This window comes from Heloderma suspectum, chromosome 1 (assembly GCF_057233095.1).
Source record: "Heloderma suspectum isolate Gila_16-S chromosome 1, 16-S_ref, whole genome shotgun sequence".
NCBI classification, from domain to species: Eukaryota; Metazoa; Chordata; class Lepidosauria; order Squamata; family Helodermatidae; genus Heloderma; species Heloderma suspectum.
Window position 1 is genome coordinate 224,372,630 of NC_139458.1, and position 24,388 is coordinate 224,397,017.

At 47.2% G+C, this 24,388-nt stretch overlaps 1 protein-coding gene across 4 annotated transcripts; it reads right to left on the bottom strand.

The window, feature by feature from the left end:
* On the bottom strand, nt 1-22,999 carry RAB17 (RAB17, member RAS oncogene family). Of its 4 annotated transcripts, none has more exons than XM_084830221.1 (6): nt 22,885-22,999; nt 12,089-12,266; nt 8,835-8,986; nt 6,280-6,405; nt 3,628-3,721; nt 1-717 (listed from the first exon to the last, which is right to left on the bottom strand). In XM_084830221.1, the coding sequence occupies exons 1-6, from the start codon at nt 22,924-22,926 to the stop codon at nt 605-607; spliced, it is 705 nt and encodes a 234-aa protein (XP_084686347.1). In that variant the 5' UTR covers nt 22,927-22,999; the 3' UTR covers nt 1-604. The 4 variants fall into 4 exon arrangements, with proteins under 4 accessions (XP_084686347.1, XP_084686353.1, XP_084686361.1 ...); XM_084830227.1 differs by having other exon boundaries at nt 333-697; XM_084830235.1 differs by lacking the exon at nt 22,885-22,999 and adding an exon at nt 22,380-22,760 and having other exon boundaries at nt 333-717.
* Nucleotides 23,000-24,388: the final 1,389 nt, after the last annotated feature.

A 24,388-nucleotide genomic window follows, 5' to 3' on the forward strand; every position in this document is an offset into this window, starting at 1 on the left:
ATAAATCAAACCTCTCCTCCTTGTTAAGCCATATTCACTCACATGTGAGTATAAAAGATGTTTATGCCTGTCGTCCAAGGTCCAGTCTAGTGCCATTCGGACTGTACTACGCCTTGGGGTCCTGTGGGGGTTGCGCAACAATAAACAGACATCCGCTCAAATCCTGCTTGCTCCTAAGGGAGAAAGCGTTTTCTGCAGCAGGAGCAACGGCAGGAGCGGGCTCCGTGCCCTCCTTGTGGGTTTCCCAAAAGCATCTGGTTGGCCTCCTGCGCAGTGCAGCTAGGACTGCTTTGCAGCAGGCTGAACTGGACAGACAGACCAGGGCTCCTCTTCTGTTCTTATGAAGTGACGCAATGCTTTGGGCTTTATTCTGCTAATCACCTCTGGAAACAAAAGAACGATGGAATGCAATTACACATGATTTGGAAGTGATTGCTAATGCCCATGAGCACTTTTAGACATCTTCCATACAACATTGAGAAGGAAACAGGAGTAGAACATGGCGTAAACCCTCCGGTGTGGAAGTTTTCAGTTGTGTTGTTGCTGTTGTTGTCATCATAGCAACTCCAGCAACACTCAGCATCTCACGGCAGACAGCCTGGCTTTATTTCTGGCAGCATTTCGTTCGGTGCAAAGCTGTTTCTCTCAGATCGACACGTGAGTTCTTCCAATGCGTTGTCTTCTCTTTCCGTTGCTCCTGTTTTAACAATTCACGAGCTTCATAAAGGGGGGGGGAGGGACTCCATTATGTTTTGTGATTAAAAAACAACCACAATTAAAGTGCAAGTTAGTTAATTGCCTGGAATAACAACTGTCCATGGGCAACTGTTTCCTCCACCACATCACCACTTTCTGAGTCTGTCTCCTGGATTCAGGACAGCTACTGTCGAGATACTGACCCCTTAAGACCAACAGTAGACTACCCTCGTCCTCTACAAGCTGAAAGAGGCAGTCCGCACACCACGATAAGCCACACTGAGAGTACGCTACTGTGGCTGGGTTGTGCACTTGTAGCCCATGTTACTCCTGGCAGACGGCCAGGCGCTCCGCGGCTTGCCTTGGCTTGCTTCCCCTGCAGTCCCCCACCCGCTCCCAGCCTTTGCAGCACAGCTCCTCGTTTTGCGTCTGCCGCCTCTGGAGGGAAACGTAGCTCTTTCTCACCCTGCCCCACCCCATGAGCAGCTAATTCTCAAGCGTCATGCCAGGACGTAGGAACGGGAGGGGCATCAGGGGGGAGGCGCAGAACTAGCGAGGCCGCGAGGAGCGGCCGGGTTTTTCTCCACTCTTGCCAGGCAGCTCCGTAGCTCCCCCCAAGAAGCCACTCACAGGCCAATCCACTGGGCTGGGGGACACGACAAGCCTTGCTGAGCGCGAACAGCCCAGCAATGAGCCGTGGTCCTCAGCATGACTGGTCAGTGGTTAAGGGCCCACACTGGCATAGCAGCGCCAGGTTTGCACGACACGACAAGCCTCACTGAACAAACCTGGCTCACAGCCCTCCGTGGCTTATCGTGTCATGTGAGCCCGGTCAGGGAGAACAGCCATGCAGTTACGTGGTGACCAAATTGCAGGGAGAGTCTCCATGCCAGCTAGCCCCACCACTGCCAGCATTTGGGCTGCTGATACTGAACCACGTGGAAAATAGTTTTTCTAATCTATGCAGAAGATACTTTCACAGCCTTCCACTCTGTCTGTAACATGTTTCAGCCCTTCTATATACACCCCGAAGAGAAAGCAGATGGTGGTTCTTTAAGGCTGAAGATGTAGGATAAAATGAGACGTAAAATAAAATGAGAACTCCGCGCACAGCAGCAAACGGAGCACTGGGGAAAACTTTCAGTTTTGCCATTACTCACAGGCTGCACTGCTAACTACTAGGGCTGGGCACGGACCCCCCACTTCACTTCGGATGCCGATTGGGGCCTTCCAAATCAGCCCTCCTTCACTTTGGACCAATTCAGACCCCATCCACTTTGCTTCAGATTCAGATCCAAAGCGAGATTTGGATATCTGAATCATTCTGCTGTGATGTTTTCCCGTTGACTTGTACAGGAAAACAGAAACAGCCACAACTTTTTCAGTTTTCATGATAAATACATGGGATTTGGGGACATGTGAGCCACCATGGAGATGATCCTACGTGAGAAATTTCAAATAGTTTGGCCTAGTAGTTTTTGTGCTAGGCACAGATAAAATTTGGTTTTTTCAACAAAAACTCTTAAAGCAAAGAGCGATAACTTTTCACTGGTTGCACAGAAGTGCATGAAATTCGGGGAGCTGTCAGCACCCATGGAGGGGATTCCACCTGCCAAATTTTAGACAGTAGTTTTTGTGCTACACGCAGGTAAAGTATCCCGTTCTCAGAAACACAAACCAAAATTCAGAAGGGATACTCAGAGAAACTAGGTGTTGAAGCAGTGATTAGGAGGTCACTATCCCTAATCTCTGCTATAGGTTTCTCTGAAGTGTAAAATAACCCCATTCCCCTAGTAGTATTTTCCTCAGTCACAGTTGATGACCTTAGGCTCTCTATTGGTTGAATGGAATACACATTGTCTGGGGGGGGGGAACACTGGCTGGTAGGAAGGCAGGCAGAATTGTTCCATGACTATGTGCTTTTTTCAACACAAACTCTCAAAGCAAAAAGCTATAACTTTTCTCTGGTTATACAGAGGTGCATGAAATCTGGGCAATGGGCAGCCCCCATGCCAATGAAGATGCCTCATATTGGGCTTGCTTTGCCACTAGGGATGGACGAAAGTCCCTTACCTGTCCTCGAAGCTTGCTTCGCAGTGGGGGGGAGGCACTTCGTTTCTCCCCCCGAAGTTCATGTGAGGGGGGGGAGGCACCCCGCCTCGCCCAGCCAAAATTCAGGCCGGGCGGGAGGCGCTCCATCCCTTGCCGACGAAATTAAGGCCGGGTAGAAGCGCCCCGTCTACCCGGCCGCAGGAAGAAAAAGAAAAAACACCTCCGTGATAGGCTACGTAACGATTAACGTAGCCTATCATGGCTAGATTTCCAAAGTCAGCCGTGATAGGCTACGTAAATCGTCACGTAGCCTATCACGGGTGACTTTGGGGGGAAAAAAAAGCGTGTATGTAAATGGCGGCCCCCATAGGGAGCCGCCATTTGCGTTCCTTATTTGGTCCCTGTAGTCTACGTAAAGATTTACGTAGACTACGGCGAAAATAAGGGCAACGCAAATAGCAAATTGAGTTCCATTGGATTTACTCCCACATAAGCGGGTATAGCAGGGCTGGGCTGCATGTGGCCTCCCATCACCACTCCTGCGATCGCTCCCACTCTGCTGAAATTCGGTGGTGCAGCAGCAGAAATCTATAGTTTGCCAATGAAATTCGGTGGCAAACTGCTACAAGGACTCAAAAGTGCCAAATTTAACTTGTTTTCAAGCTAGATGAGGCCCATTTGAGCCTCCATAGTGGTTTGCTGCCGAATTTTGGCAGCAAGCGGACAATTTTTTGCCACAGCAGCTGGTCCAGTGGCAGGAATGAGGCTCCCAGGGGAGTCCAGGGGCTGGAAATTGGCCCCCAGACTGCCCAAAGTTTCCCACCCCTGGTCTATAGGATGGCAGTCTTAATTTCCACTGTGTACGTGAGTTAAACTTACCTAGAGTCATGAAGAGTTCTGTCACTTGGAGATCAGATTTTGCAGATGTTTCCATGTGCAGCATGTTTTTTGTTTTTGTGAATTCCATTGCCTCCTGGAGACAGTGCAACAAAGTATCACTGATTTTAGAGTGGTGGGATAACTCTAGCACAATCACACGTTGATTTGTAGACAGTCGTGTGAGTACCTGGTTGTATAAAGCAGGAGTTCTGGCACAGTGGTGCCTTCTGTGTTGATCGTTAATCATCGTAAGTCAACCCCACTGGATTTGTGGCCCATAATGCCAAATATATCCCACCAGCCACGTGTGGTGGACTGCCATGTGCTTGAGAAACTGCCCCACCCCCATGCATTCATCCGTTCATTTCATTCATGTATTACATTTCCATACTGCCTAACAGCTAAAGCTCTCTGGGTGGTTCACAACAGCAAGTCCAGGTAATAATGACGAATGCAGACAGCACGATCAGGTATAATAAATCCCTGGTGATGTGCTCCGTTTGACTTGTGGGGACCACAGACTGTAAAGACAAATGTTTTCTGTGTGACAAACAATGCTGTGTTGGCAGAATAGTTATTGTTTTGGCATATAGACTCATCCTCATATAGGCATGCCCACCACGGTATCTGATAAAATGTGCAGTAGTTCCTCTTGGAGTCTAGCTGATGGGCTTTGCTTTGGTTGAGTGCTACATTTTGCTTAAGGAAATTACTTGTTCTTTTGCCTGGGTCTTTCGGTAATCAACAACCCCAAGTAACCTTCCCATTCTACTGAGCTTTCATATTGTTCATGCAATCTTATGGGTGGGATGAGGGGTTATTCTTGAAGATTCCCCTCTTTCCACTCCACTCTCTTTTTATTTTATTTTTTTTAATGAACATGAAAATAAATTCATACATTATGAAAAGAGATCTAACATACTCACAAAAATTACCAAAGTATTGCAGTGTAAAACTGCTTGACATGCACACTAACCAACTTTAAAGTCATGTTACCACATTACTGAAATCTAATACAGTGCTTAACTCCCATGATCACTGTAAACACACTTCTCTCATTATCCAGTGATCTCTAACAAGAGTGTTTATTTATCTTTCCTTGTCCTTCACGTAACTGCTTTCCTCCCTAGCCACTTTCATAACAAATTAGTCTATTTCCTTAAATTGTGTGGTGGGGGGTGGGCAACATTTTGGCTCTGTGCTTGTGCCAGGTGCTGTAGCAGGGGTCACACACCCACATGTACACGCAAACACACACACACTGTCTCTATCCCAGCAATCTGGATCAGGATCACTGGGGCGGGGGATATCATATTTTCCCAGTAGTGTGAAATAATATATCATAATATAAATTAGCTTTTACATTGTCCAGTATTTAATTTCCCATTGTAAGACTGTAGTCGGGAGTGGATAACTTGTGCTCCTCCAGATGTTTTTGGACTGCAATTCCATCATCCCTCACCATTAGCTATACGGCTGATGGGAGTTGCAGTCCAACACCATTTGGTGGGCCACAAGTTGCCCACCCCTGCTGTAGGTGATTTCATTTGTTTTCATTTTTGACTAACAGGTATCCTTGCAGATGCTATCCGGTGATAAATTATCTCAGCCTGATATTTTTACCCCAGGTTTTCAAAATTTTCTAATATTACAGCAGCCAGGTCATGGGGTGTCTGCAACCCCATAGTCTTGAAACGGATCATTAGTTCCTGTTCACAGAAGTCCCACCATAGTGTAATGTGGGATGTTATCCTTCACACTTCCGAAGTATTCCATTTTAAGCTCCTTCCCCCTCTCATCTCTCACCTCTTATCCCTAATCTCCCCAGCTGGAACCTGTATTGTCAGTGTTGCTGCTGTTGTTTCCTAATCCTCCCCTTCCTACTCAACTCTCTTGAGGATAGTGGGGAAGGAGGCACAATTAATATGCAATACAAACAGGGGACTAGCTGCAGCTGGACATACAGAGAACTTAATACACAACCAGTAAAAGAACTTCAGCTGTACTGGAGATTGCCTCACCCAACTGTAGTTGAAAGCCAACACGAATCTAGCTTAGGTCTAAACTACACATGAAACTCACATGCCTGTATTTTCCCTGATGTTCTTTTTTAACCAAGCAGCCTTGGGAAACTAAGAGTTTCCACAAAGTGGGGGAAGGGCTACTTCACTCTTTCCTCTCTGCCTGTTTTCCTCCTACCAAGCTGCTTTTCATCCCATAGGGGAGAAAATATGGGTATAAAGAAGATGCAGGAGCACTTCAATACAACCGGGGTGGGCAACTTTGGGGGGCTCCACGGGGGAGCTGCATTCATGGCAGCAGCAAAGTGGTGGCTTGCTGCTGAAATTCTGCTGTAACCCACTACAGCGCAGCAAGTAGCTAGCGCCTCGGTAAATAGGTCATATTTAGCTCAAGAACTATTTACCACTCTGTAGTGGTAAACTCTCTGTTTTTTTGCTGCCTCAAATTTTGGCAGCAGTGGGGCGGGCTGCATGTTACCCACCCTTGCAACGTGGATAAAAGCACCTTAGGTAGAAGGTGGATAAAAACATGTTAGGTAAAATTGTTGAGTTAGAAGCTCCATAATTTTGCAAAACATTTCTCCATTTGCCATATTTGTAAAAGTCAAGGATTAGCTTAGACACTCCCTACCTGAAATGTGACCTCCCGTTCAGCTGAAAGATCTAGTTTATTGCCAACCAAAACTATAGTTATTTCATCATGAGGGAATTCCTTCTCCAGTTCCCCCAGCCATACTTTTGCTTTCTCCAAACTTTCCTGAAAAGACACATTATATATAAATGATTAATATACCTGAGCAATTTACATGCCTATAATTTTTGGAGCTGCATTCCTTGAGAGAAAGGTAACCTATGAGGCTTTGTGATAGTCTGAAGAAATGCACTGTGTTCACCTAAATCAATGACATTATAACATTCAGAACACCATAGCCCCATATAATGGGTATAGCAAGCTGAATAGAACAAAGTTCTACCAACTTCCAGCCATTCCAATGAATCCCTATTTTGCACCAGGCCCATGGTAAGGGGTGGGAGGGCTAAGTGGGGAGTTACTTTGCATAAATAAAGGTAGCACAATAGGTTTGACATTATTTAATTGTATTACTTCTGATTGAACAATTGGGTAGAATAGGGCTTTTCCTTACATCTAAACGGCTACAGCAGGGGTGGGCATCTTCCAGGGGTCAGGGGGGCAATGTGATGGGGGCCACACCCCTGCCCCCACTTATCCCACGGTGGCACCAAAATTCAGCAGCATGGCAGCAGGGGGGAAGCCCCCTTCGAAAGGAAATCGGTGGTTTGCTGCTGAACTGCAGCAGTGGCTGCAAAAAGGGGCTGTTTTGCTTTAAAATAGGCCCTTTGGGCTGCTGCTGCCCCAACAAAATTTTGGTGGCAAACCACTGATTCTCCCTTAAAAAGGTGCATTTCCCCCCTGCTGCCTTGCCACCGAAATGCAGTGGCACGGCAGCAGCAGGGCAAGTGGGGGCCTAAAAAAGGGCAGTGGGAGCTGCATGCAGCACGTGGGCCATCTGTTGCCCACCCCCGGGCTAGAGTCTGAGTCTGTAATGAACGCTGGACATTTAGGAAGGGGCCCTGGGGTAGTACTGAAGGAGCCAGGCCTCCCACAGGGCCTCCCTCTATGGCGATAGTGCCGCTTTGCAGAAAGAGCAGTAATTTTCCACCATGATGTATTGCTTTCAGTAAGTTTGACATTCCTAATTGCAAGATATAAGTCCAGTTTGCACCTCACGAAAAGCCACGCTGAAAGCTAGCCATGGAGGGTTGGTTAATTGCTTGCTATGCCACACTGCTGCTGACAGATGATCAGGCGCTTGCCGGCTTGCCGAGGTTTGTTTCCCTCTTCATCCTCCCGCCCGATCCCAGCATGTATCCCAGGGGCCTTTGCGACACAATGCCTCTATACTCTGGCTGTGATGAGATCCCCCCCGACCCTGGCTGCCTTCTTGCCTTGCAAACCACCCCATTGACAGTCATGTGCCATATCTTCAGGGGGGAGGCTCACGTTACTTTTTAGGATGAGGTGGCTGAGGGTTTTATCTATTTTCGTTCTTTAACACTTACAAAAAATCCCCCTTGGCTGCTCCTTGCAGCCCATTCCTCTTCCTAGCACAGCTATGCATATATGCATGCTTGACTTACCTTTGGGTAAGCATGCACGGCTCCAATTCAGGACCATGGTGATTTGGGTGGGTGGGGATTTAAGCTTTCCCCCCTCCTGTTTTCATGCCGAAATTCCCCCCCACCCCCACCCCAAGGACTAAAAAAAGAAAAATATGAGATGTTTTTTCTCTTTTTTTAACCACTTCACAGGGCAGGGGGAATTTTGGCATGAAAACAGGAAGGGGGGAAGCTTAAACTGCCCCTCCGAAATCACCATGGTCCCAAATTGGGGCTGTCTGTGCATGCTTACCTGGAGGTAAGTCAATCACACATACAGGCTTAGCTGTGCTACCTCGGCTTACAAGGGGATAAAGGCATGAAGCGCAGAGCTGGAGGAGGAGGGGTGGAGGGCACTGCAAGGAGCGGTTGGGGTTTTTGCTGCTCTTGCCAGGCGCCTCTGTAGCCCTTTCAAACAAGCCATGCAGACCCACAGTGCCAGGTTCGCATGTCACGACAAGCCACCCCGAAAACAAGCCACCCTGAACAACAGCAACCCACAAGGCATGGGTTCTCAGGGTGGCTTGCACATGATTAATAACCCATGCTGAAGCCTTTGCGCCAGGTTCGGACAACACCGTGGGTTGTCGTGTCATGTGAACCAGGTCATATAACACTTCTGTCCCTAATTTTGTGTCTGTGTCATGTGAACCAGGTCATATAACACTTCTGTCCCTAATTTTGTGTCTGATTCATATGTTATTCTGCCTGGCAATATCTATTCAGGTTGACTTCTTAAAGGAGATTTTGATTTGCTTAGTTGATATCATGAATGCTCCACGCTCCCAGGCAGATTGTGAGTTATGATGTCCTTGTTCAATCCATCACTGGAAGATTTTCCAGGGCCCAGAGGTATAGAAGTGTACCAGACAAAAATAGAAAGCACAACTAAAAACCAAACAACCGTTTGAAAAATGCACCAAGTTATGCATTCAGGAATAGTTAAGGAGGAGGAGGAGGAGAAGTGATGTTAAAGCATAAATATAAATATAAAGCATACCTTCTTACCTTCTTAGTAATATCATAAACCAAAACAGCAGCATTAGCTCCTCTGTAATAGAGATGGCAGACACTATGGTACTTCTCTTGGCCTGCAGTATCCCAGATCTCATACTTAATTGTAGTGTTATCCAAACTTAGAACCTGAGTGAAGAAGGAACCTAAAAGCAAGAGAGAAATCCATATCTTCCTCCAGGAGAAGCTGTCGGTAGGTACACTGGAGAGCAGATTTTTGCCTTCATCCATCCGGGTTCTCATTGCAACAGTCTACTAGGAAGGTTCATTTTGGAAAACCACTGACATAGTGGCTAAAAAACTGAGCCACATCTCAGGAAATCCCTGGCTCGAATCTACCCTGAGCTTACTGAGTAGCCTTAGGCAACAGCTAGCCTTTCTCAGCCTCTGCCCCACATCTGCTACATGAGGCTAATGCTACTGACACTTTACAGGGTTGCTGTGAGGATTGCAGCATGATGATGTATGTGAAGTACCTTGAAAACTTGGTAGCGCTATTTAAATATTAGGTATTATTATTAGGACTGAGCCGTTTAGTCAATTAACAAGTTAAAAACATTTTGATTAACTAAAGAGGTGCCCCAATTAATCAGTCTGCACATTTACATATTTATTTTTTAACACTAGTACTGATAAAAACTGCAAATGGGACACACCACCTTCAAAGAGGCATTCCCTTCATAGAATCATAGAATTGTAGGGTTGGAAGGGGCCTACAAGGCCATCGAGTCCAACCCCCTGCTCAGTGCAGGAATCCAAGTCAGAGCATCCCCGACAGATGGCTGTCCAGCTTCTTGACTGCCTCCAGGGTGAGACAGCCCACCACCTCCCTAGGTCATTGGTTCCATGGTCATATTGCTCTAACAGTCAGGACGTTTTTCCTGATGTTCAGCCGGAATCTGGCTTCCTGTCACTTGAGCCCATTATTCCGTGTCCTGCACTCTGGGATGATCGAGAAGAGATCTTGGCCTTCCTCTCTGTGACAACCTTTGAAGAGCACTATCCTATCTCCCCTTAGTCTTCTCTTCTCAAGGCTAAACATGCCCAGTTCTTTCAGTCTCTCTTAATAGGGCTTTGTTTCCAGTCCCCTGATCATCTTGGTTGCCCTCCTCTGAACCCTCTCCAGTTTGTCTGCATCCTTCTTAAAGTGTGGTGCCCAGAACTGGACACAGTACTCCAGATGAGGCCTAACCAGTGCTGAGTAGAGGGGAACTAGTACTTCCCGGGATTTGGAAGCTATGCTTCTATAAATGCAGCCCAAAAGAGCATTGGCCTTTTTTGCAGCCACATCACATTGTTGGCATTCAGTGTGAGAGAGAACCGGAAATGCCTCTTCTAGGATGACCCCTGCTCCAACCAAGGGTGCATCATTTCAAAACAAAGGCATTACACTCTTTTCTTCAGATTTAATATTTTTTTCTCTTGTATGCAAATTATTTTAAACTAATATGATTTCTTTGCACTTCTAGCAACGTCTGAGCCTGCAAAGCAGTTTCAGTAATGTTCTATATTAAACTGTTTCCTACTCAAAACACAGGCCAGCTCAGATATATTTGATGCAGTGTCTGTACTAAACCCAAACATTCCCTTCTTTGAAAGTAATAAATAATGTGCAGTGCACACTGGACTGGGACACTTCACTCTCCCTCAGCCTGCTGTCTACAGCCTATATGCCCAAGGTGCAGGAAGCTGACAATGTCTGATTCAAACCCAGCATTGCTTTGGCCTTCCCAATATGTCCACACACCGCCCCTGGCATTGCTGCTTTCCATTTCTGCCAGTAAGCCGCATCATCCATAAAGCATCCCTCCTTAAAGGGCCATTCTAGACTTAGGGATGTCAGAGAATTTCGCCACGAATCTCGGGGAGGCCGAATGCCAGCACATTTGGCCTCCCGAAATTGGTGGCAAAATGATCTGCCCCCCCACCCCGCCCCCCGGGACAGGACTTACCTTGGGCGAATCCTCCTGGCGGCGACGGTGGCGACGGCGGCTCCAGCGGCGGTGCGGCGGCAGTGTGGTGGCGGCCGGTCTTCTGACTGGCTGCCACCACCGCCATTTCCAGTAAAAAACAAAGAAACAAACAAACAAACGTGATAGGCTACGTAAAGATTTACGTAGCCTATCACGGCTAGATTTTTTAAAAATACCGTGATAGGCTACGTAAATCTTTATGTAGCCTATCACGGCTGAGTAAAAAAACAAACACCGCACGTACGCAAATTTGCATTTGCGTTCGTTATTTTGGCACGTCTAGTCTACGTAAACATTTACGTAGACTACGGCAAAAATAAGGGGAACACAAATAGCGTAGCGTCTACGCTATTTGCGTTCCCCTTATTTTCACCGTAGTCTACGTAAATGTTTACGTAGACTAGACGTGCCAAAGTAAGGAACGCAAATGGCGGCGCCCATGGGCACCGCCATTTGCGTACGCGCGGTTGTTGTTTTTTTAAATTCAGCCGTGATAGGCTACGTAAACATTTACGTAGCCTATCACGGCTGACTGCAGGGACGCAAATGGCGGCAGCTACGGCCGCCGCCATTTGCGTCCCGGCCGGCCAGGATTCAGGGGTGGAGGGATGGAGCGCCTCCCCCTCCGGCCAGAATTTCGGGGGGAGGGACGGAGCGCCTCCCCCCCACCGCGAATAAAATTTTGTTCAAGTTAAGTGACTTTCGTACATCCCGAATTCTAGTTTCCTTTGCTCCCTTGAATGTCTTCAGCCCTAAGACACAATACCTTCCTTTACCCCAAGCCTAGCCTGAGGTCACTGCCCCCTTCAGCTCTGGTCCATTTCCAGTATTCCCAGCAATTGGCTGTTGACTGCAGGGAAGGTGCATGGGCCTGTCTCCCTCCGTTTGTGCCACTGGTGTGTATGTAAGCACCCTAAGAGCGTCTTCAGGGACCTAGCCTCGTTCTTCAACTGCCCAGCGGCTACACGTCAACAGCAGGGGGGGAGGCACACGCAGATTAGCCATGCCTCACTCCCAGCCCTCCACTGATATATGTTCAAGTTATGCACTGTGTGGGTCATATCACTGGGTGTCACTCTGTCACTACAATTTTAACAACAGAGATATAGTGCTGAATACCCTGGGCTGAATTTGTGTATTGTTGCCATGGAGACACTCAGATATGATAAGATCGCTGAAGCTGTGAATGCACAGGCAGTTCCACAACCAAACATGTATTGCTTGCATTGGCCTTCAACCTATGTTAGGCCCTCTCTGTATAGTTCATTCACTTACAGCCCACTGTAGGTAGGGAATCCCTGAAGTCTTTTTTCACGTAACGGTAGGCTATGCTTGACTTCCCTACAGAAGTACTACCCAGAAGAACAACTTTAAAAATGTAAGAGTCTTTGGGGCAGTGGATATCTGAGCAGGAAATAGCCTCCTTGTTCTGCACTCTTCTTTGGGCCATATCCTGGAAAGAAGCAGAAAAAAGACAAGATTTGATGGTACTCATGAGGGTGTTAGCATTTGCAGTGGCCCTGAAACTGAGACAAAGAAGTGGAAAAGAGAGGGGGGGCACCAAAACAGGCAAGCAGAAAAAGAGATGAAGCCTCAAAGTTGGAATATATGGAACACTTTATTATGGGGTAAAGAAGCTTCCCAGTAAGCTTTGTACCAAGAACAGCCATTTCTTTCTGAGGTATTCTAAGGATCCCCCCCCCCCCCGCCGAAAGATTGCATTGACAGAAAGATGCTGGGCTTCTTATATCCTACGGTAAAGTTTTCCATATATCCCATCACTTTTTTTAAAGCTTCATGTCTTTTTTCCTGCTCACCTGAAAGTCATAGCCTCTTCACACATGATGTGGCAATTGTGTTTGGGATGGGTGGAACTGCACTGAGGTTTGGCACAGACTAGAATGTTTTCCTCCCACTCTGCCAGAAATATGGACCAAAACGTCCTCCATAATTCACTTCATTTCAGTGAGGGGAGAGAAATAAACAGACACCCCTCCCTGGATGGACAGCCATGGAACACACAAGAGTACGTGTCCACCTTTGTGTCACATCCTTTTGCCTGCCCCATGGCCTCTAAGGCAGGAAGGTGGAGGCAAAAACACCTCCTCCTCCTCCTCCCTTCAGTAGAGCCCCCCCCCCCATTTCTGGAGCAGATCCAGAACCTGCTGAAAAACAGCAGCACCTGTGAAGGAAATTCGCTGCTTTTAAGAGTCTGGACAACTACTTGACCAGGCCCATAGGAAGCTGCTTTATACCAGAGCCGTGTTTCCACAACAATGGAAGGAGTACTGGATTTTTCATGGAATCGGCATGGCTCCACTTAGGGCTCCACAAAGGACTGCAGCACACCATTATAAGCTGCTGACAAAAACATACTTCCGGGTGGGGTGGAGGGACTGGAAGTGAACATCATCAGACTGGCAGGGGCTGCTCAACCAATAAGAGAGGCTCCCCCCTCCAGGCTCTACTCCTTTTTCTTCTGCCCGCTTGGTTAGGGGATGATGCAAAGGATTGAAGCTGGCATTAATTACTTCCCAAAAGCCTTGAACCAAACAGCAGAGACATGCAGCTTTGGAAATAGTACTTCACAGCCATTAGCAAAGTTACTATGCCTTTCACCAGATGAATACCTGATGTGCCCTGGGTATACTTAGTGTTTTTGGCTTAATGGCAATCTCAGTACATTCAGGAACAAGCCTCATTGACCGCAGCTTGAGTTACCTCTGAGTAGAATTCCTGGACCTATGCCTGATTCCGCCCATTTTTTCCCCTTTCCCTCTAAATACCAGGCTTCCGTATTAGCAGGCACCCCTGAATAAATGCATTATCATGTGATAGCACAAACACGTCATAGTGCACTTTGGGAAACAAGCCCCATTGACTACAACAGGAGTTAGCAGGACCCCCTGAACTAATGCACGATTGTGAAATAGTGCTATCGTGCAATAGCACAAATGCATGTTAGTACTATTTCGCAATTGAGTGACAGAGTCATAGAGTCATAGCAAGATACTGACATAGGGGGTGCTGTCAGGATTCCTTTAGCCTCCACTTTATTTCAACGCCAAAACCAAACACGGACGAGAGGCTTCAGTCTACAGCCTTTAATTCATTACTTCACAGGGTCATACATATGCCAATTCTCAGTGACTCTCAGTCTACAAAGGAAAGCTTTCAGGGGAATTCAAAAGGAAGGTATGAGAGTTGACTGCTGTTTGAAGAGGAAGGCAGTCTCACCAGCCTAACTTAAGGCGGGGGAGGTCCCTCTCTCTAGGGATGTACAAAAGTGACTTACCTGTTCGCGAATTATGTTGATGGGGGGGGAGGCATTCCGTCCCTCCCCCCGGAATCCTCCGTGGCCGGCTGTGCTCTGCAGCAGCTCCGCGGAGCAGCCGGCCAGGCCCAGCCAGGCCAGAGCTGTCTGCAGCCAGATTTCCAGCCGCGGAGGGCTCGGGGGGGGGGGAACCGCGTACGCAAATGGCGGTGGCTACGGCCGCCGCCATTTGCGTTCCTTATTTTTGCTGTCTTAATCTACATAAATATTTACGTAGACTATGACGGCGAAAATAAAGGGGAACAAAAAAGCGTAGTAGGCGTTATTTGCGTCCCTTTTTGATTCACCGTTTTAGCCTACGTAAATCTTTACGTAGGCTAAAACAGCGAATCAAAAAGGGACGCAAATAGCGCCCGCTATGCTATTTGCGTTCCCCTTTATTTTCGCCACATAGTCTACGTAAATATTTACGTAGATTAAGACAGCAAAAATAAGGAACGCAAATGGCGGCGGACTGCCGCCATTTGCGTACGCGGGTTTTGTTTGTTTTTTAACCCAGCCATGATTGGCTACGTAAATCTTTAAGTAGCCTATGACGTCGTTTTTTGTTTTTTTGTTTTTTACAAGACAAATGGCTGTGGTGGCAGCCGGTCGGAAGACCAGCCACCGCAGCCGCCACAGCTCGGAAGATCCGCCCCAGGTAAGTCTCATCCCGGGGGGGGATCCGCAGGGGGGCAGGGGGGGCAGGCCATTCTGCCACAGATTTCGGGGGGCCGAATGCACTGGCATTCGGCCTCACCGAGATCTGTGGTGGAATTCTCTGCCATCCCTACCTCTCTCTCTCTCTCTCGGCCTTCGAGCGCAGCTTTTCATGCAAGGCCAATTGGGTAGACTGTCTAAGTTCCACCCCTGCCTTCTCTCTCTTTGCTCTGCGCGTGGCGTCTATTAGATCAGACTCCCCAAACCCCACCTCCTTCTGCTTGCTGTCTCTCATGGGGGAGGTGAGAGGGACCCTCATCCTCAGCCAGCTGGACATTTGTAACCTGAGAAGCTGGCCCAGTCATGTCTGGACTAGCCTGGGAAAACACCTCCCCCACGTCTGGTGGTTCTCCTTCAGAATCTGAACTGCTATCCCACTCCCTGCACTCAGAAACACTCCTGACAGGTATGCATATTGATGTAAGAAACACCTGATAGTGTTATAATGAGATAGCAAAGGGGGGTAGAGGTGGTGCTGGAGAACTGGGGCTTTTTCGCTGTCAAGTGATTGTGATGCCTTCTAAATGTGCAACTGAGAATTCTGCAGTAACTGTCTCTAGAACTGCAATCTGGCTGGGAACTTATATATGTACACCTCACCCATGGCTCTTTTAATAGTGTAAGTCTTAGCCCCTGATAGAGCAATGGCTTTAAATGTCCAACATCGATACACTTGGTAGCTGGTGAATGGGGAGTGCTTACTTCTGGTTCGCGATATAGCACTAAAGCACTGTTTCAGTTTAATCCTTTATTTTGTTTTAAAAAAAAGAACTCTGATAGCCAGTGAGGAAATGGTGGAAACATCAGGGAAATGCAGGCAGGGAAAACATTGGGGAAATACCTCTTGACTAGAGTCATGGTGAAAGGCACACCTCTGGGCAGGGCTAACACACTGGAGTAAATGCAGAGGGTTGGTGTACACCATGACAAAAGCATAGACAAGCTGAATTAAGGAAAATGGATTATAAGCAGTCTCAGGAAATCTGTTTTTTCTGCAATAAGCTCCAGGGTCGCTACTGGATGGCCTACCAGCCTCCACATGTGGCCAGTTCAGAGTAAATCACTTTTGGAAACAGGCCCCTGATGAGACTATTCGCCCGCCTGGCCTAGCATTATCTACCTTGACTGGCAGCAGCTCCCCATGGGAACAAGCAGCAGTCTTTCCCATCACCTGCTACCATATCTTTTTAACGGGAGATGCCAGTGATTGAGCCTGGACCTTCCGGCTGGATGTGGGCATGTTAGGGTTGGAGGAGAATTTCTCCCCGAAACTTCGGGGGGCCGAGCACCAATGTGTTTGGCCCCCCGAACAAGTTTCGGGGAGAAGTCCTCCGAACCCCCCCCGCACCCCGCACCCCCCCGGGACGGGACTTACCTTCACCGAATGTCCCTCCCGGTGGCTGGTCCGGCCGGCAGTTCGGCGGGTGTTCGAGCGAGGCGGGAGCGGCAGCCGGTCTTTCGACCAGCTGCCGCCACCGCCATTGCAATGAAAGAAAAAAAAAAACACCCCCTGATAGGCTACGTGACGATTCACGTAGCCTATCACGGCTAGATTTGCAAAGTCAGCCATGATAGGCTACGTCAATCGTCACGTAGCCTATCCCGGGTGACTTTAAAAAAAAAAAAAGTGTGTACGGATAATGGCGGCCCCCATAGGGAGCCGCCATTCCCGTTCCTTATTTGGTCGCTGTAGTCTACGTAAAGATTTACGTAGACTACAGCGAAAATAAGGGCAACGCTATTTGCGTTGCCCTTATTTTCGCCGTAGTCTACGTAAACATTTACGTAGACTACAGCGACTAAATAAGGAACGGGAATGGCGGCTCCCTATGGGGGCCGCCATTAGCGTACGCGCTTTTTTCTTTTTTTTTAAAGTCACCCGTGATAGGCTACGTGACGATTGACGTAGTCTATCACGGCTGACTTTGCAGATCTAGCCGTGATAGGCTACGTGAATCGTCACGTAGCCTATCAGGGGGCGTTTTTTGTTTTTTGTTTAACTTTCACGTTCGCGGCCGGGCGAGGCGGGAAGCCTCCTCCCCGGCCTGAATTTCGGCCGGGGTGAGGCGGGAAGCCTCCCCCCCCGGCCTGAACTTCGCAGGGGGACCAGCGAAGCGCCTCCCCCCCACCGCGAACGTCCTTCGAGGACAGGTAAGTGACTTTCGTCCACCCCTAGGGCATGTTCAGATGTACGTATAACTTCCTTTCTGAAGTGACAGACACAGCTCTCATTGTTAGCTGCTTGTAAACTTGTGAGGGTGTGCGTAGGCTCAGTTTCCTGTGGGGGAATCTTGTCTCAAAAGGGTGTGGACACACTAGTTAAGTCCAGAGGTGAGGTTATGTATTTGCATTAGGACAGTAAGTGGCCAAGTTTGCAAGCAGCCAAGTTTGCCAACGGCACCAAATTATTTAGGGTGGTTAAAACAAAAAGGTATTGTGAGGAGCTCCAAAAGGATCTCTCCAAACTGGGAGAATGGGCATCTAAATGGCATATGTGGTTCAATGTAACCAAGTATAAAGTAAAGTGATGCATGATGGGGCAAAAAATCCCAACTTCAAGTCTAGCCTGATGGGATCTGAGCTAACTTGTCTGACCAGGAAAAAGATCTTGGGGTTTTGGTGGACAGCTTGATGAAAATGTCAACCTAGTGTGTGGCTGCTGTAAAAAAGGCAAACTCCAGGTTAGGCATAATTAGGAAAGGAATTGAGAATAAAACTGCCAATATCATACTGCCTTTATACAAATCTATGGTGAGACCACACTTCGAATACTGTGTACAGTTCTGGTCACCACACCTAAAAAGAGATATTGTAGAGCTGGAAAAAAAAATGCAGAAAAGGGCAACTTAAATGATCAAGGGGCAGGAGCATTTCCCCTATGAGGAAAGGTTACAACAGCTGGGATTGTTGAGTTTGGAAAAAAGGAGGCTAAGGGGAGACATGATGGAGGTGTACAAAATTATACATAGTGTGGATAAGGTGGATAGGAAGATTTTCTCCCTCTCTCATAATACTAGAACCCGGGGTCATCCCAAGAAGTTGATTGGTGGGAGATTCAGGACAGATAAAAGAAGGTACTTCTTCACCCAGCACATAGTTAAACTATGGAATTCACTACCACAACACATGGTGATGGCCAGCAATTTGAATGGCTTTAAAAGGTTAGACAAATACCTGGAGGAGACGGCTGTCAATGGCTACTAGTCCTGGTGGCTATATGCTACCTCCAGTATCAGAGGCAGTATGCTCATGTACACCAGTTGCTGGAGAACACAGGTGGGAAGCTGCTGTTGCACTCATGTCCAGCTTGTGGGGTTCCTGTGGGCAGCTGGTTGGCCACTGTGTGAACAGAATGCTGGCCTAGATGGACTCTTGGGCTGATCTACACTTACCTCCTTTTTTCACTTCCAATGAGGTTTCACCGTCCACTTTTGCACTATGCAGTACCCACCTCGAATTGGAACCTGAATTTCCTACTTCTGTGCTCCCGCTTTCAATACCCTAATATCCCAGTATTTCCCCTTAATGTGCTCTGATTTTCCACCTTCGCTACCGTATCTGGTTGTAGTCCCCTCCCCCGCCTGTCCATATACGGCGGTGTTTGTATTTCCCTCCTGTCCAATCACAGTTCTCGACGGCCCCATGTCTTCTTCCAGCTACTGATCGCATAGCTTCCACAGCAGCCCCTGTTTCCTCAGCAACAAGCAATGGGCTGGATGTGCACGCGCTTGTCTGATTTCGGAAGCTAAGCGGGGTTGGTCCCGGTCAGTACTTGGATGGGAGACTGCCTGGGAATCAGGCTTCCTGCACTGAGCAGGGGGTTGTTCTATCCCTTCAAATGAGATTAAGTTTTACCCCCTCCTATCCCCCGCTCCGGATGGTGTTTTTTTTTAATTAAGGCGTTATCCTCACAGAATCGGGGCTTCTCCGGGATGTTTTCTTTTTCTAATTCAGGCATGATCTTCGAAGATTCAAAGCTGCGAAGCTTCACAATCCTCCGTGGAGCAGCTGGCCAGGCCCAGCCAGGCCAGAGCCATCCGCAGCCGGATTTCTGGCCGCGGAGGGCTCTGGGTAAAACAAAAACAAAAACGCGCGTACGCAAATGGCGGCGGCTACGGCCGCCGCCATTTGCGTTCCTTATTTTCGCCGTCTTAGTCTACGTAAATATTTACGTAGACTAAGACGGCCCAAAATAAGGAACGCAAATGGCAGTGGCCATAGCTGCCGCCATTTGCATACGCGTGTTTGTTTTGTTTGTTTACCCAGTCATTTTAGGCTACGTAAAAACTTACATAGCCTATCACGTCTGGGTAAAAAAAAAAACCGCGTACGCAAATGGCGGCGGCCGTAGCCACTGCCATTTGCGTACGCCATTTTTTTTTTTTTTTTTTTTTACCCAGACGTTTTAGGCTACGTAAAAACTTATGTAGTCTATCACATCTCTGTAAAAAAAAAAAAAATGCAAATGGCTGCAGCAGCAGCCAGTCAGAAGACCAGCCACCGCAGCCACCGCCGCCGAAGCTTCCACCGGAGCCGCTGCCACCCGGAAGATCTGCCCCAGGTAAGTCTCATCCTGGGGGTGATCCACGGAGGGGGTGGGGGTGTGGCAGGCCGTTCCGACCGAGTTCCACTGAGATCTGTGGCGGAATTCTCTGCCATCCCTACATTTGTCAGTACGTATTTATTTACGTAATTTTCAGAGCAGAAAAAAAGAGGAGAATTCTGGGGGCATGTGAACAGTGGAACGGAGGACTGGATGCAAACTGCAGAAGTCAAGTGGTGCAGAAGGAACACAGTTTGTACATCCCTAGTCAGGATGCCTTCCCACGCACTTCATGGGAAAGACAAGTAAGTTGTCTGAAATCCCAGGTGTTGTGGGAAATGACATCCCTGCAGTTCTGTGCTACCTGCCTGTACTCTTCCTTTGTAGCTTGGCCTTCTTTCCACTTCCTATATGTGTGCTTTTTTGTTTTCAGGTCATCTCTAAGCTTTTTGTGAAGCCACATTGGCTTCTTCTGTTGTCTTCCACCTTTTTGTCTTGTTGGAATTGTTTGTAATTGTGCCTTGAGAATTTCCTTTTTTTAAACACTCCCACCCATCTTGGACTCCTTTTCTCGTTGGACTCGCTTGCCATGGGAGGCCCCTTCCAACTCTACTATTCTATGATTCTATGAATGGGTAATGCAGCTACTACACTAGGCTACATATTGTGAATGGGAAAACAGCACTACTGCAATATAGTGAAAGGATGAAACAGCACGACTGAGTGGGAAAGAAACCTGTGTCCAAAAGTGCCCTACTGTGAATGAGGAAAAAGAGGGAATGGGGGGAGGGGTGGCCCCACACCTTGGTCACGTCACCGCCAGGTCACCTCCTGGTCACAGAGGCATGCCCAGGATTTAATGCAGGGGGATGAGGCACACTGCAGCAGAACTGCGCAGGAGCCGCATTTAAGGAAAAAAGACTCACTAAAAGGACCATCCGAAAATGCTCCTTTTCCAGAGGGAAGCTGCGGGGTTGCTGCAGATTGGTGACAGCATCACCTGTCATGAATGACCTCAGTGTGCTCTTGCTTCACACTAAATCGGCCATGTAGATTGGGCCTTAGATGTGGTAGCTGAGGACCACAAGAAGCCTTCGTGGGTCAAGCAGTTGTACAGATAATATGGATAAACCATTTCAGTTGTAGTAATTATGCCCCCTAATGTATGCCGTGAGGTATTTTGATATATATTTCTTTTTGATATATATGTCTATGTTCTTTTCTGGAAGAGGAAGGGAAGTAAACTGGATTTCACTCTAGTAAATTCAGTCAGGCAGTTAAACTGAGTTCTTGGTAAAAATGTGCTGCAGACTACCTCTCCTGTTTCACTATTGCTGAACCTTCAGAAAGGATTAAATTTGGCAAATATGCTCCTGATTGCCCTACCATTTATGCAATTCTATAGATGCATAATTTTGTGTACCTGAGGTTTTGAAATGCGTCACACACACACACACACCTTTCTAAGTATTTCCTTCTATAAAATCTAAGCAACATCAGATAAGTGGCTAAAAGGAGCTGACTGAGTTGCACTGCATCCTGCTCAATTAACATCCAGTACACTTGATTTGAACAGGTAAATTTGAAAACAGCTCTCTTCACAAATGGCACAGCTCAGGAAATAAGGCATTCCTATAGTAGTCCTATCATAGCTCAGCCTTTCACAACCATCATTCACTTTTTAATACAAGCACCAAATTTACATCATGTGTGACTAATACACCGTGATTGCTTTCGGGGCATGCATTACTGCACATCTGTGTGCATGTGCAACTGATTGAAATAATGTTTCTGTTTGAGCATAGCAGAACACACAGTGGAGCTGTTCACACAACATGCTAGCCGACACTCCGTGGTTGAGTGTGGGCTGTTTTAAACTGTGTGTTGTTTGTTGAACTGTGGGTTAGTGTGTTGTAACACAGCACATTTTCTGCAAGGTGGGTTATCATGTTGTCTGAACACAGCCAGGGTGGCTTGTTGACCAGGCAGTGTGGTTGCTAACCATCCTGAACAACTCAACAACCAACTGTGGGTTCTCAAGGTGGGTTGTTCAAGAAAATAAGCCAAAGTGCTTGGTTAATAAGCCACCCTGGTTGCATTCAGACAACATGCTAACCCACAGTTCAAAGGACAACCCACAGTTCAAAACAACCCACTCAACTCTAAGTGTGGGTTAGCGCGTTGTGTGAACAGCCCCAGTGACTTATATATGAAACAAAATAGTCTGAGCACACTTCATTAAAAACACCAGGATAGCTATGAGCTGTGGATACAATTATCATTTTTAGATATATATTTTTACATAGTGCACAAGTGAAATATCACTTCGTAACAGCAAATGTCCAAATTTCTATATGATTTCTATGAGTCTGTTCAATTCTGTGCGTGGCTATCACAGAGATATCACTTCAAATGCACATGCGCATATGTATGTTGTCGAACATTTCTAAAGACTTCTAAAAACCCCTGTGAGGCAGGTTAGGTTGAGAGTTGGTGACTGGCCTAAGTTCACCCAGTAAGATTCATGGATGTGGAGATTTGAACCCAGGTCTCCCAGTACCAGTCCAACACTGAACTGTGCATAGTGCAAACCCTGCCTTGATGGGCTGTGTGACGTGAGCCATAGTCATACGATTTGTAGGTGGGGTAACTAAGCGCTGATAATCCAAGACACTGGTTGTGATCACTCTTCTTTAACAGAAGAAGTCCCAGAAGTGGTAGCAGAACTTAATATTAATGTATAGTACTGTAGGGTGTTCAAAGTATTCCACATACAATCATTGCAACAACCATGTAAGATAACACGCCGACATTATTATCCCCATCTGGCAGATAGGAAGCTGGGAGAATAGCTATTTGCCTAAAGCCATCTGGCAAGTTCATGGAAGAGCAGAGCCTGGAAACTTCCTGAGCTGTAGCTCGGTGTCTTCCAGCCCAGTCCTACTGATGTTTTCTCAGAAGCACGTCCTACTGAGTGTCATGGGACTTACCTCTCAGTGTGTGCGCTTAGGATTGCAGCTTTAGCCACTATGCCAAAACAGACGCTAGTCCCTTGTCACCGGTGGTATTGGAACACCTTTGGTTGAGAAAACTCCGTCCCATGCAGTGTCGTTATTATTATAACTAAATCTAACAGCCACTTTGGCAATATCTACTCAGTGTCAACACTTATGACAGGAATTAATCAAATTAATAGAACTGGTGGTGAACCAGCAGTTTTAGAATAATTCTTGTCACATGTTATTATTGGATATTATTATTAATATCCAAATTTTTCTTGTACTTTTCTTGGAAAACACTTATTATAAGTGAGCGCTGATCCAAACCATTTCTCTCTAGCTAAACATTCACCCACCAAAGTAACGAAACCTTTCTGGCAGCGGTGGCTTTAGAAGTTAAATATTAGCAGCTTCCTTTCCTCTAATGGATGATGAAGCAACAGTTCTGTTATGCTCCTTTCACCATCTCAGAGCTTTTCTCCGGAGAGGGTCTTACCTTCTGAAATGTTTCTGCTCTTTCTTCTTCTTTTGAAGACATGGCTTTCAGCTCATTTATTCGGTGGTGGCTGAGATGGGACAAGTGTCAGCCACAGCACGGTCACAGCAAAAGCGAGACGTCTCTCCCCCCGATGAAGAAATGCAGCTTTCCAAATGGACTCTGCTTCCTTTAGCATCAGGAGAGGCTGGCCCAGAGTTTAAGGTCCACTGATTTCCTCCTGGACAATTACCTTCAGAATTGCACTGTAAAGAATGCGGAGCCGTAAAGCCTGGTGATCAAGGTGAGCTCTGACTGACAGAGGCAGTGGCTGTTCCTCGCAGTCTCAAAGCAACGCTTTCTGTTTGGTTCTATATTTATACCAACTTTTCCCTTCTACCTTTCCCTTTCAATGCAATTATAGCCAGCTCCTGATTGTGACAAATCCATGCTGGCTTCCAGTTCTTGGGCATTGATAACAGACTGACTGGTCTATAATTCCCCAGATCTTCCTCTTTGCCTTTTTGAAGAGAGAGACATCATTTGCCCTCCTCCACTTCTCCAGTACTTCACCCATTCTCCAGTATTTCTCAAAGATAATATACAGAGTTTAGTGATTGTAGTCATTTAGAGACATTTCCTTATAAGAAGCATTGGGATGGGAGCTTGGGGATGATCCCTAGAGAGTGGGGTGAGGCGGTGGAGCCTGGACTGGCTGAGGGAGCTCCAGCAAAGAACTGTTTGTCGTTATAACTTTATTTAATAAAACCACCCTGTTATCTTCTTAAGATACAGACCCAAACTTATACATGGCGTCAGTAGTGGAGGGCACACGGCTTCTGGAGCTGTGCAGCTTTCTTCCGCCTTGGGCCAGCTGCGCTTGTAGGCGAGAAGGGCCCTGCCCAAGGGCCTGTGGCCTGGTCTGGACTGAGCAGCAGAACCACCTCCTTCTATAGCACAGAGGTGACTGTGGAGCTGATGCAACCCCCATCCAGCCTGCAAATGTCTGAGAATGTTGCAGAAAACTGGAGAAAATCCAAGCAAAGATTTGAACTCTATTTGGCAGCCACGGGGGCTGAAGGGAAAGCTGATAAAGTAAAATCATCAATGCTGCTTCATGTGGTGGGGGAGGAAGCATTCGAGATTGACAGTAACTTCCAGGCTGCAGAGGGGGAAAACATGAAGTGCAGTGCAGTGATGCTGAAATTTGAGGAGCATTGTGTACCATCGGAATACCATCGGAAGATGGGACTCCCAGGTCGGAAGATGGTCAAAATGCTACTGGGGAGGAACAGATAATAAGTTCAACTAGCCCCAGATGTGATGACGCAGCTAGCTCAAAGCTGAAAGGATGGCTAGCAGCCGATGGTGCTGGTGGTGAATGACGAATCTGATGTTCTAAAGATCAACACACCATAGGAACCTGGAATGTAAGATCTGTGAGCCAGGGCAAATTGGATGTGGTTATTGGGGAGATGTCAAGATTAAATATAGACATTTTGGGTGACAGTGAACTGCAATGGAC

What these genes read in the sequence shown, in the direction of transcription:
- RAB17 (XM_084830221.1), bottom strand. Translation starts at nt 22,926, where the DNA reads ATGTCTTCAAAAGAAGAAGAAAGAGCAGAAACATTTCAGAAG. An exon ending in TTTATGATATTACTAAGAAG is followed by an intron (nt 6,406 to 8,834) that starts GTAAGAAGGTAT and finishes GTGTCTTTTCAG; the next exon opens with GAAAGTTTGGAGAAAGCAAA. An exon ending in AGAACTCTTCATGACTCTAG is followed by an intron (nt 718 to 3,627) that starts GTAAGTTTAACT and finishes CCCTTTATGAAG; the next exon opens with CTCGTGAATTGTTAAAACAG.